The sequence below is a fragment of the Staurois parvus genome, unplaced genomic scaffold (assembly GCF_062004578.1).
Source record: "Staurois parvus isolate SC_StPar_1 unplaced genomic scaffold, SC_StPar_1.0 ptg000017l, whole genome shotgun sequence".
Classification (NCBI taxonomy): domain Eukaryota; kingdom Metazoa; phylum Chordata; class Amphibia; order Anura; family Ranidae; genus Staurois; species Staurois parvus.
The window spans coordinates 18,296,377-18,317,670 of NW_028317813.1; the positions used below are offsets into that span (position 1 = coordinate 18,296,377).

The 21,294-nt window shown below is 40.8% G+C and overlaps 1 protein-coding gene across 1 annotated transcript in view; it reads left to right on the forward strand.

Moving 5' to 3' along the window:
- Window positions 1-21,294, forward strand: part of NAB2 (NGFI-A binding protein 2) — a 64,233-nt gene that overhangs the window by 24,365 nt on the left and 18,574 nt on the right. The window contains exons 2-3 of the mRNA XM_089681089.1: window positions 803-1,613; window positions 17,878-18,011. Of these exons, the coding sequence (XP_089537215.1) occupies window positions 969-1,613; window positions 17,878-18,011 (779 nt within the window). The 5' untranslated portion in view covers window positions 803-968. The remainder of the gene's footprint in view (window positions 1-802; window positions 1,614-17,877; window positions 18,012-21,294) is intronic.

Below are 21,294 nucleotides of genomic sequence, written 5' to 3' on the forward strand. Positions count from 1 at the left end.
ATAATGTGCTAGGTAATTGAATTGCTAGGGAATGTCAAACACAAGGCGCTCCAGGTGATTTCATGTAGCCATTTCATGTGTCCAACACTTTTGGGAGGTACTAGAGCCGGGCTAGATCGGTGAGATACGAGGAAGCTTTTGGAGGTGTCGGAGGGATGAGGGCTGTAGAGGGAGATGTGTGCGGAGGTGGGGGATGGGGGAGAGTGGTGCAGAAGTCAGAACTGAGGAGGAGGGGTGGAAGTAAGGTGTGGACAGCCTGTAAAAGTGAGCCGAATCCTGCACCCCTAAACCCTGCACTCTGTATGTAGTGCACTCCTCAACCCTGCACTCTGTACACAGGGCTCCATTGAACTCTTCCCTCTGTACATAGAGCATTCCTTAACTCTGTACATAGCGCACTACTGAACTCTGCACTCTGTATGTAGCACACTGCTGATCTCTGCATACAACCAGCCCTTTGAGGGCAAACATAATGCTAATGTGGCCCTCAGTGAAATTGAGTTTGACACCCCTGTGCTAGGGAATTAGTTTTTCTGGAGTAGTGAAATTTTCTACAATTTCAAAGGAACATTACAAGTGAATACAAAATAATTTATGGGTAGGGAAAATGTTGCAAATGACCTTTTGAACTTCTTGATATTTCTATGCTTTTACCTGCAATTTTTAAGCTGCTGATAAGGTCCCTTTAATTATGTTGTTGTTGTTTTTTTTTCTGAAATGTATTTATGTTAACTCCCAATGCTTGTTGCACAATGCAGTTACAAACCTAATTTAAATATGTAATTCTTGTTTTAACTTGTAGAATCTGTGCAGACACATCTTCACTCCCTCGTACCCTGGGTGAGTTACAGCTGTATCGTGTCCTGCAGAGAGCCAACTTATTGGGTTACTATGACACCTTCATCCAGCAGGGCGGCGATGATGTGCAACAGCTTTGTGAAGCTGGAGAAGATGAATTCCTGGAGATCATGTCTTTGGTTGGCATGGCAACAAAGCCTCTCCATGTCCGAAGATTACAGAAAGCCTTAAGAGACTGGGCTACTAATCCGGGACTGTTCAATCAGCCACCTTTGGGAAATGTCCCTCTGAGCACCAGCATACCTTTATTCAAGATATCTGAAACCATGGGAAGAGTTGGGAGACAATGTAATGGCATTATTAGTAATTCTGAAAGCCTGAACAAGACCATTGCAGGTTTTGGTGTCCCAGAGCAGCTGGAACAGCATGAGAAAAGATCACCTGTACACTTGGACAGCAGAACTTGGACAGTGCAGGTGTCTCCAGATCAAAATGAAGCAGATGACGATGATATGGATGATGATGAAGATGGAAGAGGAATGCAATATGGCTCAGGAGGTGAAAGGTTGGACCATGACATGGTACATGTGATATCGGACAGTGTGGAGAGGCTGATGAAAGGATTGCCTCGTGGTGATATAGCTGAAGCACGATCCATGCTTAAAATAAATAAAAAACTGGGGAGGTCACTGGGCCATATCTTTCATATGGTAGATGGAGGGCCCAGGAAGGACAGGGAGATTAGAAGACACAGTGCTATATATGGAAGGAGTGACTCCAAGAGACGTGAAGGAAAGAGACTCACGCTGCATGAGGTTGGTGAAGCTGCACGCTTTGTTTTTGATGAAGGAAAATTTGAAAATAGTGCAGGCTTATTAAATAAGGCATAGAACTAACTGTACAGTTAAACATAATTAACTGTACTTAGCAAATCACAAATAAATTGGTATCTGATGTACAAAAAATAGATGGTTTCTGATGGGTTTCCAAAATTAGTTGTGTAGATTTGTTCTTTGCCTCTTCAAATAATTAATGGGTTAATCTATAAATCTTTTATTTTTCTAATATAGGCTTAAAAAAGAAATGAACTCTAACTGCCTGGCAAAACACACATTTTAAATGTTTTTAATGTTTTTAATTAAATGTTTTTAATAATTGGCTTTGGAGTGTAAAAAGCATGCTTTTAAAGTTGATCTCTGAGAACAGTGAGGCTCCGTTCACACTTGAGCTGAGTGTCTTTGGTTATTTCAGGCACAGACAATTTGTTTAGCCAATGGAAGGAAAATGGCTAAACAGGAAAACAAGAAAAAAAGCACAAAAACAGTGTTTCATACATTCTGTAGACACTCCCATTGAAGTATGTTGGGGCCAAAGCACACAATCCTGCCCCAAAAGAAACTCATGAACTGTTTTGCGTGATGAGCTTCAAGTGACACTATGTTCAGGTGTGAATGGGTGTCAATGAATAAAATTAAAATCCTACTGTTGAACGATAAAACGCTTATGGTGAAGCTTCAAATCGCACTTCAAATCCCTCACTTGTGAATGGGGCCTTAAACATAAATGTTTACAAACTTTCTATCCAAAACCTTGAAATGAATAAAAAAAAATTCAACTTACATGCCTCTTTAATAGACTTTAGGATATTCAGTTCACACTAAAGTACATATCCTAAGTGAGCAATAAGAACACTTTATAACAAGCCCTTGTTCATTTCTGTATCTACGAATATAAGTATTGTTGGGAAATTAAAGGAGATCTATGGTCAGTGTGCATTTTTATTTTCATTCCAACAAGAGTAGGCTAGTAATAATGGTAATACAATGTGAAAATACTTTTGATTTTAAATGTTGCCCATAGATGCATCTTAAGTTTCAGAGTTAACAACATAATCACTGAAATCTAACTTTTTTATTTTATGTGAGAAGATTTCCAACCCTCTAATGTAAACATTCAGTGGATGTTTCTACTTAAAGTGGAGCTCCACCCAAAGGATTTGGGAACCTGAAATTGACAGGTACCCGCTCCCACTTCCGCTGAGATCACCAAGGTGATTGAAAGCGGAAATTGTCCTCCTCATAGTCTTCTGAGACATGTGACAGGTCCCAGAAGACTACGGGACCATTCAGAAAGTGCAGCGCTTCTTGCGCATGCTCAGTGGGTACCAGGCAGTTTTTGTAGCTGTTGACTTTTTTTTCCAGCTTGACTAGAACTCCACTTCAAGGCCAGGCACACAGACTGCAGGAAAGCCAGTAATCACACAACTCCCATTCAGGAAAGGAAGGGGCTAGTTAATATGACATATTTATCGGACCCTTCCTCCACTCTCCATTCTGAAGGATTCTATTGTGTGCATGCAGCTGCCGGTGGGAAGGAGAGGAGGGAAGCTGGCACTGCGGGGGCCCAGGCAACTGGGTGAATGAGATGTGCACAGGGAGGGTGATCGGCAACTGATCCTCTGTATGGCTCTCTCTGCAGCAGCTGAAAATCATAGGGAGGGAGAGGAGAAGAATCGAACTTTCAGATGCTGCAGAGAGAACCATACAGGGCATCGGTTCCAGTAATTGCCCCCCACTTTGCAGATCACCCTCCCTGCCCACATCCAATTCACCCAGCTGCTTGGGCCCCCCCTGCTGGGCCTGGACCCCATACAGGAGGACTGGTGGTACCCCCTTATCCATGGCTTAACTGCTTTAGGACCGCCCACAGTAGATTTACTGCTACAGGGCGTCCCCTGTGCGCAGGATCATGTATATATACGTGATTCTGAATTTCCAGGTAGGGTGCGTGCATGAAGCATGCGCATGCCCTAACTGCGCTGCCAATTGCGGCCCCGTGTGTCAATCACCGGGTCCAGGTCGGTGATTACCCGCCTGCGCCCGGTGATTACCGGCGATCACCGAAAGGGAGGAGCGGTGCATTGTTCAGCCATCCCGATCAGTGTGCTTTACAGTGAAGCATACACCCCCCCCGCCCTCTAGTAAAACACTCCCATCACACAGTTAACCCTTTGATTGCCTCTCATGTTAACTATATATATGGTGTAGCGCTGCTAAGACTTAAAAACATAATATTCAAAAATGCATATCTTATTGTGAACCAAAATAATTACTTATGCAATATAACATAAATATTAGGTGATTATATCACTCAGTGACTTCACTGGCTCCAAAAAGGCTCACTCCTACTTATCCTCCACGGACAGACACCAGTGTATATATGCTTATATACTCATAAGGTTATGGACCATGCAATAAGAACACAAAAGATCCTCCATAGTGTATTACCGTATATGACATTTATTATAGGCAAAAAACCGCCAGACCGGAAGTGCCGGAAATATCGGAAGTACGTCACCACGTTGCTATGTCTACCCGTTACGCTGCGCTTCACACAGCTTCGTGCGCGGCGTAACGCGTAGACATAGCAACGTGGTGACATACTTCCGGTATTTCCGGCACTTCCGGTTCGGCGCCATCTTGGCACTCCAGAGACCCAGCAGTACACCCATGGATAGTGTCACTAATGCTCTGTATTTTTCCAGCTAAATGTGAGTTTGCACTTGGCGGTTTTTTGCCTATAATAAATGTCATATACGGTAATACACTATGGAGGATCTTTTGTGTTCTTATTGCATGGTCCATAACCTTATGAGTATATAAGCATATATACACTGGTGTCTGTCCGTGGAGGATAAGTAGGAGGAGGAGGAGCGAGCCTTTTTGGAGCCAGTGAAGTAACTTCTATTGTGGATAACAAGTAGGATCTTGGAGTGATTCAAAAGGCTTTTTGGCCCCTGCGGGTCGCAGGGGGAAGGTGAGCAGGGACATCAGCCATTGTAGGATTCTCACTCATCACCAGCACTGACAAGTTGTGCATGCTGTCTTGAATTCCACTTGGTCAAACTGCTGTCTTGTTGTGGACATTTGTCACCACACACTGTGTGTGTATATTGAAAGCACTGAATATTGTAATATTTGCACTATTATAAGAACTTGTATTATGATGTATATTTCACTATAGAAATCACTGAGTGATATAATCACCTAATATTTATGTTATATTGCATAAGTAATTATTTTGGTTCACAATAAGGTATGCATTTTTGGATATTATGTTTTTAAGTCTTAGCAGCGCTACACCATATATATATTGATTTATACTTGGACAATGTTTATTCAAGTGTGCCACTATTTAGACATTTGTACAATCTTGGAATCGGTGCAGGTGGCACTGTGCGACCTAATGTGTGCCCACCATTAGAAGTGGGTGGATGCAGAGTGGTATATTCTAATGGTGGGCATACCACACACGTTTTCTGGCAGAGATTTATTCTCTTTTTTTCATCCAGCCCACAGGCTGCATACAAAAAAAAAAGAACATAGCATATATACCCAACAAGGACCAGCGACATACCGGTACATCACTGGACTTTGGTTATAACAGGATGAGGTCAGGCACTAATGTTGGGCAAGAAGGCCTGGCTCGCAGTCTCCATTATAATTCATCCCAATTTAATAAGAGGCAGGATGAGTATTTTGCAGATCTCATTTTTTCTCACAAGGTTTTGAAATATAAAAAAAGAAAAGAAAAAATATGTTTTTGTTTTCTTTCTTCACTTTCCAAAAACTTGTGGCAACAAACAAGATCTGCAAAATACGCACCATGCTTTTTATCAAATTTCTTGGGTTGTCTACTTTCCAAAAAGGGGTCATTTGGGGGGGTTTGGTGGTGTCTTGGCATTTTAGGGCCTTCGAAACTATGATAGGTAGTCAGGAAGTGTAATGAGGAAATAAAACCCGAAGGTGCTTATTGGATTTTGCAGTCCTGTACTTGGGTAGACTGCCAAAAAGTCTTTCACGTGTGGTACCCCCATACTCGGGAGATGTAGCAGAATGTATTTTGTTGTGTGATTCCACATATACCCATGACTTGTGTGAAAAATATATAATTGTGTAAAAAAAAATGTTTTTGTCATTTTCCAAAAACTTTTGGAAAAAAAAATCTTCCATGGACTCAATATGCCTCTCAGCAGATAGCTTAGGGTGTCTACTTTCCGAAAAGGGGTCATTTGGGGGTGTTTGTACTGTTCTGGTATTTTAGCACCTCAAGAAATGTGATGGGCAGTCAGAAAGTAAACGTTATGTAAATTCCATTATCTATACCATAGTTTGTAGATGCTATAACTTTCACACAAAGCAATCAATATACACTTCTTGGAATTTTTTTTAACCAAAAACATGTAGCAGAATACATTTTGACCTAAATGTATGACGAAATTTGAGTTTTTTGGATATTCTTTATGACAGAAATGAGAAAATACAGTTTTTAAAATTTTTTTTCAAAAATTTTTGTTTATAGCGCCAAAAATAAAAAGCGCACAGGTGATCAAATACCACCAAAAGAAAACTTTATATATGTAAAATAAAGGACGTAAATTTTATTTTCGCACCATATTGCAGGACTGCGCAATTGTCAGTTAAACTAGTGCAGCACTGTATAGCAAAAAAAATTGCGGAAATTGCAGTATCTATACCATAGTTTGTAAACGCCATAACTTTCACACAAAGCAATCAATAAACACTTATTGGGATTTTTTTTTACCAAAAGCATTTAGCAAAATAAAATTTGGCCTAAATTTATGACTAACTTTGAGTTTACTATATATTTTTTATAGGCGAAAGTAAAAAAATATAGTTTTTCTTCAAAATTTTCAGTAATTTTTTGTTTATAGCGTGAAAAATAAAAAGCACACAGATGAGCTATATCTGTGTGAAGAAAAGGACATACATTTTGTTTGGGTGCAGCATTGCATGACCGCGCAATTATCAGTTGAAATAGTGTAGCGCCGAGTAGCAAAAAGAGGCCTGGTCATTAAGGGGGGTAAATCCTCAGGATGGCAAGTGGTTAACGATGTAGGATGGGAACTGCATTTACAGTTGCAAATAGGGTCTGACTGTAAATTCCTGTGGGAGACTGAACAGAGTGTATGTGAGCTTTTCAAACATGCACTGATTACTTGCTGATAATCATGGCTGGATGCAAACTGTTTGCATGTAATCAGACATGCAGCGATTAACCAATGTACTGCAGACAGGCAGCCTGTACAGGCACTGCAACATACCTGTATGTCGCTGGCCTCTTCCGGGAACAGGGCATGAGCGTGTGTCCCTGACCCGCCGACCCGCATTGTAATTAGACATAGCGGGATTTTGTCATCAGGTTCCAATAATTCATAGCTGGAACCTGCTGATCAACTGTGTCTAATCACAGCTCAGAGCCCCGTGTTGACAATCAACACTGTACAGAGAGAACAATCTCTATGCTCTGTAAAGCAGGGAAAAGGAACAAAGAGATCTGTAGTAAAAAGCAGCACATAATACACACATTAACACTTGTTAGGCACACATTTAAAGTATAACTAAAGGCAAAACTTTTATTCTAGTATTAAATAGGGTTCAGAGGGATTAGAACAATTGTCAGTTTATATTGCTGTCTGTTCCCCTGTTAAAACGGAGCTCCACCCAAAAGGGGAAGTAGGGGAAGTTCCCCATTAAGGATTGGCACCTTTGGGAATCGGGGGGTATCCAAATTTGACAGGTACCCGCTCACACTTCTGCTGCAATCACCTAGGTGATCGGAAGCAGAAGTTGTCCCCCCATAGTCTTTTGTGACACGTGACAGATCCAAGATTACAGGACCATTTACAATGTGCAGCACTACTCGCATTGGGCACCCGGCTGTGAAGCCGCAAGCTGGCACAGCTGGATGCCCACACTGCAGACGCCGGCAACGAGGAGACAGGACGGTCAGTCAACTCGGCCAGTGTGAGAACACTGTGGGATTGAGGGACAGGTGAATGTATGTTTTTTAAATTCCCACTGAACCTTCAAGATTCCCCCTCTCCATTTTGTTCTCCATTATCATTGAAAGCAAAAGTAAACAAAAATCCCTAATTTTGGGTTGTATCCAGAAAAGAAATAGCTGGAAAATCTTACAATGTGGACACTAGTTCTAGTTACCTGGGAGGCCCCGAGAAATTTCCAAATTTTCAGGGATTTTCTCTCACTTCCTGTTTGGCTATGGGACAGTAAGTGAATGGCATTCTCCCCAATGGAACGCAGATGGTGAAAAAAATCTGACAGGGGTTATAAGTCCGTTTTATCTGTAGTTCTGCTTTAACCCTTGAATAACCCCCTCCTAGCCAGTGTCATTAATACAGTGACAGTGTATTGTATAATCACTGATCACTTTATTAGTGTCAAATTGCCTGCTGCACTATCACAGTCCCACTGTAAGTCGCTGATCACCACCATTAGTAGCATAAAAAAAATATAAATACAAATTTCAGTATATCTACCATAGTTTGTAGACACTATAACTTATACGCAAACCAATTAATATACATGAATTGGGATTTTTTTACCAAAAACATGTTGCAGAATACATTTTGTCCTGAATTGGTGATGAAATTTGATTTAGAAAATTTTTTATTAGATACGTTTTATAGCAGAAAGCAAAAAATATTGTTATTTTTTTTAAATGTTTGTTTTTTTTTTCGTTTATAGAATAAAAAAAAAAGAAAACCCAATAGCGATCAATTACCATCAAAAGAAAGCTCTGTTTGTGTGAAAAAAATGATATAAATTTTGTTTGGCTACAGCGTTGCATTACTGTGCAATTACCAGCTAAAGTAGCTCAGTGCTAAATAGCAAAAATGGCCTGGTCATGAAGGGAGTAACACCTCCCAGAGCTGAAATGGTTAAAAACAATGGGATTGATTTGCTAGAACTGGAGAGTGCAAAATTTGATGCAGCTATACATTGTAGCCAACCAGTTTCTAACTTCAGCTTGTTCAATTAAGCTTTGAAAAAAACCTGGAAGCTGATTGGTTTCTATGTAGAACTGCACCAGATATTGCACTCTCCAGGTTTAGTAATCAATCTCAATATCTCCTGGTGGCTTTTCTTGTTACTGATTTTCTTCCAGCAGTGGTTTACATAAGATTAGACTGGAGTGTTTTAACTTACAGAGAACTATATTTGATAATTGATATCTAATACCAGAAAATATGAAAATTCCAAATTGTTACTCTGTTTTAAAATAATATTTCAGTCTGGGCATTCACTAGAAATATGCTATAGTATTTAATTTTTAATTGATACAAGCACCGAAAATGCATTATGCTCCATGCACACTGGCGTAAAAAAATGCTCCTCCTAGATGTGTTTTGCCTGTAGAAGCAACTAATGTTATCCTATGTGTCCATGCACATTAGTACCTTCCCTCCCAGCCTATAGCAGATTGACAGCTGGGAGGGATGCTCCTCCTTCTGAGTGGACATCATATGACGTCCTGTCAGAAGCTGCCACTCACACGGTCACAGAATTGCGCAGCAGCGCAATTTGTCACAGGCTGTGTCCACGGGACACAGTCGGTGACAGATCACTACACTGACGCACTGCCAGTGTCATGTGACTGCTGTGACCAATCATAGCAGATCACATGACAATTGTATACAATGAATGGCTTCCTATTATGCCATCCATTGTATACAATTGTATTGTTAGCTGTGATTGGTCACAGCGATCACATGGTACAGACAGAGCCAATCACAGCCCATCTGTACCGTGTGATGAGCTTTGCTCAATCACAGCTAATCACAAGAAAAGACTGAATAAATCAGTTTAATTCAGTAAAAATGGTTGCTAATATCAATGAAATACATTGGTATTAGCAATCATAATATGTAAAGAAAAAAATCCTGATCACTTGCCCAGAGTAGTAAAATGTTACTATGGTATCATTGTATTGCTCTCATCACAGTGTGTTGAAAACAAATAGTAAAAAAAAGAAAAAATGTAATGAAAAAGAAAAGAATAATAGAAAAAAAATAAAAAAAATGAAAATCACCGCCACAACAGTTTTATGGTAATGCTGTACTGGACTGCATTCATTTCTTAATTTTCCAAAAAACTGTGACAAAAAATTACAACTTCAAAAAACTCACCATTCCTCTTACTAAATACCTTGGTCTGTCTATTTTCCAAAAAATGGGTCATTTGGGGGATATTTGTACTATCCTGGAGTTTTCGGCCTCAAGAAATTAGATTAGACATCAGTACATCAGGACTGATCGATTGTCAGATATATATACCATGGTTTGTGGACACTAATTTTCACCACAGAAATGTAGCAGAATACATTTTGACCTAAATTTATGAAGAAAGATTATTTATTTGCAATATTTTATAACAGAAGCGAAAAAAAAAGCACATTTTTTTCAAAAGTTTTTTTTTCTGTTTATCAAAAAATAAAAAACTCAGTGGTGATTAAATATCACCAAAAGAAAGCTCTGTTTGTGTGAAACAAATGCTAAACATTTTTTATGGGTAGAGTGTTGCATGACCACGCAATTGTCATTCAAAGTGCAACACTGAAAGCTGAAAATTGGCCTGGGCAGGAAGGGGGTAAAAGTGCCCGGTATTGAAGTGGTTAGGTAGTCTAGAGGCGTTTTTTAAAGTATAACTAAAGACAAAACTTTTTTTTAGTTTTGGATAGAGGGGAGAGGGATTAGAATGCTTGCCAGTTTTTATTGCAGTCTGTGCTCCCGTTAAGGAGATTCACCCTCTCTATTTGTCCTGTCATTATCATTGAAAGTGAAAGCAAAAGAAAATTCCAAATTTTGGGTTGTCCCCAGAAAAAGTAATACAGGGGAAATCTTCCTATGGGGGCACAAGTTCTGTCCCAATGGAATTCCCTTAAAGTGGTTGTGAAGGCTGAATGTTTCATAGAATGCATGAAGGTAAAAAACCTTCTCTGTGCAGCACCCCTTCCAAGCCCCTTAATACTCACTGAAGCCCCTTCCTGATCCAGTGATGTGCACTGGAGTCTTGGCTATCCCAGGGCTCCCTCTCCTCATTGGCTGAGACAGCAGCGGGAGCCATCAGGAGCCATTTACTGTATCAAAAATGAAAAAAAGTTTTGCTTACAGTCCTACTTTAAGATCAGAGTTTATAGGCAGAGAAAAAATCCTTCTGTTTTGCATTTTTGAGAGTGTTTTTCTGGCCAAAAAAAAAAATGCTATACTAAACGCTAGTGCAGAAAAAAATGATCGTTTTTATCGTTTCTTTCTGCCAAGAGCATTGGTGTTTTTTTAAGCCTGTGTGCATGGAGCCTTAATGTTTTTGTAATTTAAAGTATTAAATGATTTTACAATACATGGCTACAAATGAGGGTTTAAAAAAAACACATCTAAAATGTTAGTACACAAGAACTTTCTGTTACCATGTTCAACTGTATATGCAATTGGCTGAGCAGTAGAAATAAATATTTGAATGCACAGTAAATCTATAGGTAATACTGAAACCACTTACTTCCATTTGAAAATAAATATTCTTAGTCTGGAGTTAAAACTGGACAGGATCAGTGATGATTTGTGATGACCTCAAGCTACAAAAGACACCCACATACAGGGGATTGTGACAGTGAAGAGGGGGCTGTCAGCTGGGTTGAAGTTCCTAAGCTGATTGACTTCTATTCTTTGGTTCAGCACTGGAAAGGGGGGCCTCTGCTCTTCACATTGATGTACACATTCGTAGCACTAGGATGCATGTCAGTGAACCTGTTACACAGTTGTATTGTTTCTTGATGCCCAACTTCATGTTGATATTCATGGCTAGCTTGTTCAACTGACTGAATGAAAGTCACTTTCAACAAAACGAAGCAGATGTCTGAAGGACGTTGTAGAGGCATGGCCGCTGAAAGTCAGTTGAGTACTCAGGGCAGACAATGATGCTAATGAGTTCTTAGTTTTAATTATTAATAAAATCTAATTTTTAAAACAGGCTGAGCTGGGTCCAGTAGTACTCTCAGATGTTAAAGATCATCTGTTAGATTTGATGGGAAGGGAGAGAACCCCTCTCTGATAGTTACTGTGATCTGTGACCACTTTGCAGATATCCCTTTGGGATAGTCACGTCTTGCTTTTAGCTGGTTTTGCAGTGGTGTTTTGAGATGCTGAATGACAGGTGAGCCTCATTTCCCAATGCTTTTAGCCTATCCTTGCCACACAGCCTAGGTAACAGTCAGAGTGAATGGGGATGTACAGGAGCAGTGTTCTTTAAACTTTTCAGGGGCACACACAAAACTCTGCTGTGTAATTAAATAAATGTAGTGAGTGGTGAGCTCCGATGGGGTCAGTTATTACTGGATTTACAATTTGGAACTGTTGACTAATTTCTAATACATAAAAGAAAATTTTGGGTATAGGGTTATAACTTTTTTTTTTTATTTTTAAATTGTTGAACTGGATGGAATTTTGCCTTTTTTCAGCCAGACTAACTATGTAACTATGTAACTTAGGCAGCCCATTGAATAAAAAAACTGACCTGGTTCCTCCATCTACACATTCGAGGTGGATGAGGAAATCCTCCCCAATGCTTCCCCCCCATCAGAATAAACTCATAAGCGCTGCCGACTATAGTTTGCGGCACTGGCTGAGTGGGGAAGATCTGTCAGGGCGGTTGTACCAAAGTTGATTGGTAGATCAACTTCTGTACAACCTCCCTGCCCATATATGGATCGGAATCCTTCCAGTTCTGTAGGGACCAGCAAAATTTTGAGCCATGTATGGCCGAATTAATTGTTTGCAAACTTTGGGCCTCCTATCTGTAATAGAATAAAGTAATTTGGAGGCTGATTGATTGCTGGGAATAAATTCTCAATTTTTTGAGACAGACGGGACTTCCGTTACCAAAAATAAATTTGGTTGGAATAGAATTCTGGTCAGAATTTTACTGTGGCCTATAACCCTATTGGAGAGATTTACCCTTAATTGCTGTTGGTACAAGAAGGGAGGTAAAAACTCCCAAACTGTGTCACAGACAACAACAGGGAGACAGTTTTAAGGTTGATTGACTGCGCTGATAGACAGACTAGCCGGCAGCCAAACTGAGAGCTATATTGGCGTGGTTTGACTTTGGGTGGGGAGCTAACATCCTTCCCTCTGTCTGGTGAAATCCATGATTTCTCCAAAGATGAGGACGAAAGCGGAGGACGAAATCCTCAATCGCTCCAAGACTGTGGAGCTACTGAAATCCAATACCTTGCACTGATTTTCTCGACCTGAAAAAAAGTGTACACTACAAAACTTTAATAGGAAGAGCCCAGAGGGGTCAAAGGATTCAAGAACCAAACACAATAGGGTTGAGTTACTAAAGGCAAATAGGTTGTTCATGTTGCAAGGAAATTTTCCTTTAGCTTAGTGAATGAGGTGAAACTCTGCTGTCTTCCATCATCAAATCATGTGCAAGTAAAAATACTGATTTTTTTTTTTTTTGCTTAACTTGCACATGATAAGGTATTCCTTTGCAAAGTAAAAGTTCCCTTTCAAAGTAAACAGTCTGTTTCCCTTGGTAAATAAACCCCAATGGCCTTTATCTTTCAGAATGCTCTGTCCTCTAGTCAAACCCATATGGAAAGGATAAATTGTACTGTTGTGTTGTGAAACTATGGCTCTTGAACATTTTGCACTCACCTGTATATCATTCTTTCTTACATTCACTATTTTTTACACTAAAACGGACATAAAAATAAGTTGAAGGACATAAATGTGACATCATGCATCATGTCAGTTTTATGACTAGCGTCACAGCTCATGTGTAAATCGCAAGTTTATTTTTAGAAAATAAAATAGATTAAAATGAAATATTTTTGTGCTTAATTGCAGCATAAATCTGTCAAGCAATGCTCAGTAACAGCCTACAATATGTAAGTACTCTGTGCCAGAATGACAACAGATAGTCATAGACATCACCACAGCTGACTTTATAGTTGCTTGTTTGAGTCTGTGTTGTTTTCAGGCCTGATACAGAAGACTTAATTGTGCATACTGCTTGGCAGCTTCTATTAGGACAGCTCTTTTAGTAGAAAGGCAGAAAGAAGAGGCGTGTGCTCATTGCAGTGGAAATCGGAGAGCAGGAAAAGGACCTACCTGGAACCTTGCTGTAACACAACAGGCCAAAATAATCAGCACTAAGAAAGGCAGATGCTTATCCTATGCAATTGTAGTACCCCCTGACCCCTGAAAGCTTGGTGGTACCCCCAGAGACAGGGGTGGGGCAACATTTCATTTCAGGGAGGCAATACCGGGATGTTAACAAATGGGCACCAATCAATTTAAGGTACAAGCAAAAAGGAGTTTATTGCTCACACTACAATTCCAGGGAGACAAGGAGTTCAGAACACCTGTTACTGGCATGCAGTCTCAATAGCACAAAAACAAAGGCACCAGTACAGGAAAGAGTCTTTAAGCTGGTTCCAGCATTTTTGTACCTTTTAGTAACAGCCGTCTTCATTAGCAACCAAATCTTTTCAGTAGCAGCAGTCTCAATGATCCCATCTTGATGCTTTCCCAGGCTTTCCACAAGTTCCTCACTTGGGACTTTATGTGACAGAGTGACAACCTCAAACATCACCCGTTCCTCTCCTGTCCTTAGGCTCGCAGACCACAGAGCCTCAAGCACCAGGACTCACTGGACAGGCAGGCTTCTTCTGCTCCAAGCACATGTACAGGCCTTAGACTTCAGGCCTAATCCCTCAGCTGCTCCTCACACACCCTCCCTAGGACAGAGCCTGGGGAAAGAGAGAGATCACTTGGCCCTCTCAAATACTTATACTCTCCCCCCACAGGCATCAGTGGCCTTTAGGCTTCTACAGGCTGGCTATAGGAAGCATGAATATTCAGTCAGTTGTACTGTAAATTCTCATACTAATACCAGAGGTATCAGCAGCACCTACAAACCACAGCACCACTGAATTTAGGGGAAAACCCAAATGAACAAGTAGACTGTAAATTGGTTGTCTACAACCAAGCAGAACTAAATGTGACTAGTAACCCCGGTTTAGGACAGGGTGGCTACATAACTAACTGGGTCTGTTCACCAAATTGTGAATTCAAGTAAAGTGATGAGGTGAACCTGGGCCTGATGTAATACTGTATGTTGTGCATTCACTTTTAAGGTCTGATCCCATGAAGAATAATAGTACAAAATGAATCGCCCCTGGGTTTTTTAAGGAGGTCACAACACACTAATATAAACAAAACATACAAATTCAATACTTTATTTAATTGGAATTTGTGTTGATTCCTTGGCCTGCTACCTAGCCACTCTTTCCTCTGTGTTGTTGGTTTGCTTCCCCTTGTTTTTTTGTGGCTGTCCCCTCTGTGCCCCCCCCATATAGACATCTTTGATGATTGACTCCATGTTACCTGGAATCATCAGCCCCCTACTTTTATGGGTTGTTATTAAGAACTTGAAATTTTAGGCACTTTGCCAGCAACATCAAAACTCCTGATGAAGTGAATTGTGTTTCACAAGATTATGATGTTCTTCGTTGGTCTGAATTTGAGTCCAAATATAATTATTTGATGTATCTCTGGTAAAATGTCATCTGTGTATTAAGAGTGCTTGACCAAGCATGTACGCTCTTCTTTTCATGCCTTTTTATGGTGAAATTTGCTGCTTTTATTGAATTGTACATTTCTATAAATATTGGTGTGTTTTAACCTCCTTAAAAATCCTTTCCTAGACATAACAAGGATTGGCCAGTATATCTTTGACTCTATCAGCACAGCCACAGTCCATGCAACCTCTGCCACTTTAAATCCCTTCTAGCACAAGCACATCCAAAGTCCACAGAAAGGTCTTTACTCACAATGTCCTTGGAGCTGTCTGCCACTCAGGTTCCACAGGTAGATCCTCAGTGATGGAAATAAAAAGATCCTTCTTCAGACCCAGGACTTCAGAAACATGCACTCCAGCAAATACTCCTTTAGCAGTCTGTGCCCTCCTGCTCCTGATGACTACAATGTCCTGTTTCAGAAACTCTCTCTCAGTGCAGTAGCACCCTTCCCCCACACCCAGGAGACTGGAACTCTCCCTGAAGAGGAAAGACACTCACCCAGAGCTTTGAAAACATTTATCCCCTTCCCAGCCACCTTCTGTAAACCTCTTTCCAGGGATTGGCTGGGCATGATAAATATTCATACTTGTCATCTGCATCTCCCTGCCCTAAATTCTGGAAGCTTCTTCAAAACACCCACTCACTACAATGAAGCCAAAAATGTACAGTTTTTTTTTTTTTTTAAATAACAAACATGTCTATACTTATGTATACGTATGTATTACGTATTGCACAGAGCAGCCTGGATCCTCCTCTTTTGGGTCCACCGCTGGTGCTTCTGGCTCCTTCCTCCTGTCGGGTGCCCCCACAGCAGGCAGCTTGTTATGGGGGCACCCAGGCATGTGTACTCGCCAGAAAATGCTCTGTGTGTCCATTCACAGATGGAGCCGCTGCTCAGCCCCACCCCCCCTCTCTTCTCATTGGCTCACTGGCTGTGATTGCCCCCATTGGTGTCTCAGAGCAGAGGGAGTCCCAGAATAGCAGCGACTCTAGCACATCGCTGGATTGAGAGGGGCCTCAGTTGAATATTAGGGGGGGGGGCTGGGGGAGATGCTGCACAGAGAAGGTTTTTTACCTTCATGCATAGAATGCATGAAGGTAAAAAAACTTGAGCCTTTACAACCACTTTAATATGTCTCAGTGACACTAGTTATGAGAGATTGTGGTATGAAAGCTGTCAAAAATTGAAGAACTCTTATATATAGGACAGGATATCCTATGTATCATGCTAGGTATTATTAGTAGCATGAAAATGTAGTAATTGCTGACATTAAACTTTTTTTAATATTGTGGGCTTTCGAGAATACTCGGTTATCATCGTCAGGAATGATGTCAGGTATTGTACACTCACCGGCTACTTTATTAGGTACACCCGTTCAATTGCTTGGTAACACAAATTGATAATCAGCCAATCACATGGCAGGAACTCAATGCATTTAGGCATCTAGATGTCATGAAGACGACTTGCTGAAGTTCAAACCAAGCATCAGAATGGGGAAGAAAGGGGATCTAAGTGACTTTGAACGTGGCATAGTTGTTGGTACTAGACAGGCTGGTGTGAGTATTTCAAAGACTGCTGATCTACTGGGATTTTCATGCACAACGATCTCTAGGGTTTACAGAAAGTGGTCCAAAAAAGAGAAATTATGCCGTGAGTGGTAGTTGTGTGGACGAAAATGCCTTGTTTATATCAAAGGTCAGAGGAAAATGAACAGATTGGTTGCTGCCACATTCAGATGGTAGGGTCAGAATGTGGAGTAAACAACATGAAAGCGTGGTTCCATCCTGCCTTGTATCAATGGTTCAGGCTGGTGGTGTAATGGTGTTAGGGATATTTTCTTAGCGCTAGGAAGGTGTACCTAATAAAGTGGCCGGTGAGTGTATAATGCCATGCCAGTTATGGAGAGCTTAGGGTTTGATTTGCTGAAGCTGGAGACTGCAAAATCTGCTGCAGTTCTGCATAGAAACCAATCATCTTCCAAGTTTTTTTGTCAAAACCTACTTGAACAAGCTGAAGTTAGAAGCTGATTGGTTACCATGCTCAGCTGCGCCAGATTTTGCACTCTCCAGTTTTAGTAAATCAACCCCTTATGCAGGCCATACATGGGTTGAATTCCAAACAAATTTTCTTTAAAAAACTGTAAATTTTGTGCGTTTTGTAATGCGATGGTGCCACCATTGATTTCAAAATTCGACCATCCAAGCCTTCAATTTCTCCTCATGTTGCAACAGAAAAGAAATTTCGTGGCCAAGAATTTTCCTTTCTTTCCAGGTCACAGCTTTATATTTCTTGCACGATTCTCCCATCGTTGATTCAAAATTAGTTTGTTTTTCAAAAAATTTCCAACATGCCTGATCACTCAAATTCGATGGTCACACAAAAATCGGCCGTTTCTGTGACCCACTAAAGAGATTTTCGAAAGAAAATTAATTCGAAATTCGAACCGTGTATTGGCCGGCTTTAGTGTTCTTGATCTCTTGTAATCTAAAATTTCTTCAGTCAACCAAAGAAAGGTATCTTTTTCCTGTTACAATGTATGTAGTACAGATAAATTCTATTCTACAGATTCGGTATTACAGCCTGTCCATTTTGTTCTATTCTTTCCTCTACAGCTGACAATAAATGAAGCAGCTGCTCAATGCTGTATCAGGGATAACACTTTGCTCCTGCGGAGGGTGGAGTTATTCTCTCTGGCCAGGCAGGCTGCTCGGGAGAGCTCTTACTTAGCATCTCTGAAATGCTCCAGGTAAGTTCACAAATAATATTCTTATTAAAAAAAAGCCATATGGTGCATTACAGTGTGGAGGAATTCAAGCTGTCATTTACAGATGGATCCTGTAGTACTTCAGCAGAGCAGAAGAGCTATCACTTACATGAGTTTGAAAGGAGTTATTCTCATATACAAGAACTGAGGACTAGAAATGCTCAACTGTTGCTCACAGCAGACAGTAAATTCAGTATTCAACCAGGTACGGACTGACCATTCGAGCACTCGGGCACTACACAAGGGCTCGGGGTCAGCAGGGGGCCCCATGAGATGCTCCTGATACCTTTCATAGGCTTTTTTTGGTGTGGTTTGAGTGTTGGCGAGGACACAGGGGCCCCCATGATTTCCTATTGCCCGGGAGCCCCATGACTTGTCAGTCCGCTCCTGCTTGCAACTGTCGGTGGAAAATGGCAAGAAATATCAGGGTCCTGTGGGAAATACCAATTTTTTTTGCCTCCAATTATATAGGTTGGTATCAGGTTCAGAGTGCCGGTCATACACTGCCATATACACTTTGCACAAAATGTTATCTTTTTTTTGCACACAGATTTTACACTCTTCTGCCTGTCTCCTTCTTTAGGCTTGGTTTGCACCAATGCGTTTTTTAGTGCTTTTTGCAGAAATGCTTTGCAGTCTATGTAACATGGTTTCCTATGGGATACGTTTACATCTATGCTTTTTTGAGCTGCTGCATTTTTATATAGGGTCGGGGACATTTTTAACCTCCCTGGCGGTATGATTATTTCAGATTTTTGGTGCTGAAAGCGGTACCATTATTTTGCATGGAAATATGTAGTTTTTTTATTGTAGGCTGTAATTTTTAGGAATAACTCACTGAAATCTGTCCGAACAAGAGTCTATTAAACATCCCGGGTATGATAAAATTTGAAACACGAAATCATAAATTATAATTTAATAAATAATCATAAAAAATAATAATATAATAATAATACATTTAATTCAATAATATAATCAAACCGAAAACACTGAAATTTGAAATAGAGCGCCAAGTTCGTACATTGCTGAGCAAAGTCGTAAAATCGTTTTCAGTGTCTGATGACGAATTTCCCCACGAATCATTATCACTCAATTCTGCAAGTGGTTCTGATTTACTATCGCTGTTCTCTAGCTGGTCTAAAACCGCTTTTGACCTAAAGGGACATTTTTTGGACACCATGGATTTTTCTCTGTTTCCAGGCAGAAAGACAGACAAAATGTAGGCAGGGCACAGGACAAAGCACTAGGGACAAAATGTATGTGAAATGGGTTGAAACAGCAATGTTTTACTGTGAAAAATGTGTTTTGAAAAAAATGCAATTTTTTAAAATTTTCAAATTTCCCGCCGCCGCTGCCGCCGCCCGTACGTCCCGACGTCACAGGGACCGGAACACAGAAGCCGGATGCCGGCATCAGCCGGAGGAGATGGCCGGGGACGCTTCAGGGGACACATCGTGGGAGCGAAGGACAAGGTAAGTGCTGCAGGGACTCCCTATGCAGCGCCGCATGGTAAGCCCGAGTGTAGCTCGGGGTTACCGCCTTTGGTACTAAAACTCTACCCCGAGCTACACTCGGGAATACCGCCAGGGAGGTTAAATGCAAATAGTAGCGTTTTTGCCACAATAGAGTTCAATGGACACGCTGCTGAAATGCATGTAGTGTGTTTTTTGCTGCGTTTTGCAATTTTTTTATGCCCAGAAAAAAAAACATTTCCCCTTTAACAAAAAAAAAGGAAAAAAAAGTTGAAAAAAACATGGTAAAACAGCAAAAACGAGCGCTCAAAAAATATAAAAAGCACTGCAAAATGGACAGAATGCAAAATGCATTGATGTGAACCAAGCCTTAGGTCTCTCATTATTTATTTATTTCAGGTACTTATATAGCACTGTCCATTTATACAGCACTTTACACATATATATATTGTATAGTCATATCAGTCCCTAACCCTCAAGGGGCGTACAATCTAAGATCCCTAACTCATACATACTAGGGCCAATTTACCTACCAGCTTGTCTTTGGGGCATGGGAGGAAACCAGAGTACCCAGAGGAAGCCCACACAGGCACAGGAAGAACATGCAAACTCCAGGCAGGTTGTGCCATGGTTGGGATTTGAACTGACAACCCTAATACTGGCAGGTGGGAGTGCTAACCATTTAGCCATTAGACCCATTTCTATGAGCTGTGGCTGGCAACTCTGCCTACCACTCACTTTTGTAACTGACCTGTGCCTGCAACTCAACCTGCAGAATATATACCACTACAAGGTCAAAAGTTTGTGGACACCTGACCATCACATCTACAATATCTAAATGACCCCTGTAAATGGGTTCTAGTGTTTCTGTGAAGGTTAATGGTAAAACCTAACTCCAGCTTTCTGTCATTTTTAAAGCGGTTTGATGGACCAAGCTGGTCCCGAAAAAATATTTGCTTCACTAACAGGTGCCCCCGTTGTAAGCTTTGTATAAACTGTATGTAGTCTCAGCTACATACACTTATACAGATTTGTGTTCCAAAAGCAGGACTGGGACTTCCTATCACGTACCTGGAACAAAAGCTAGTCAGACTAAGCACTGCTTAGCCATTTACAGGAAGCTTTGTATTATCTGAATGAATACAAGGCTTACTCTGATTGGCTGAGGTGGAGTGGCAGGTGAATAACCCATGGTACCCCCGCTGACCTAAGAAAAACAATCTGAGCAAATTAATAGTAACTGTGCACATTTGGAAGTGAAAAGTCCCTAACATTTTGTGAAAATTGTCTTTTTTCAGTTATATGTGGTCTAAGGCTCGTTCACACCAGAACGTGGTACAGGAAATCCATGTCCCATGTGTGTTTCCTGCTCCGTGTTCAGAACGCATGATCTGCAGTGGTGTCAATAAATCCCTGATGATATCCCAAACATAGATCATAAATGCAGTGCCAGTAGCATGGTGCATTTTTGTGCAGTGCATGCACTACTCTATGTGCAATCCAGTGCAATTTCAGCCCATTTAAATGAATTGGCTGAAAATCACACTGCACTGAGTCGCACAGGAATCACACAGGAATATGGTCTGAGTTCCTGTGCGATTCAGGTGTGAACCAACCAATTATTGCGATTTGGAAGTGTAGGGATCTGTGGCCCCCTATAGTGCTAACGACACAGTATTATGTAAAATTATGTAATAGTGCTTGCTACCTCTGTGGTTTGGATTAGGAAAGTCCAGAAGGAGGAAGTGGAGAGAGAGAGAGAGAGAGAGGGAGAGAGAAATTCTCAGACACAT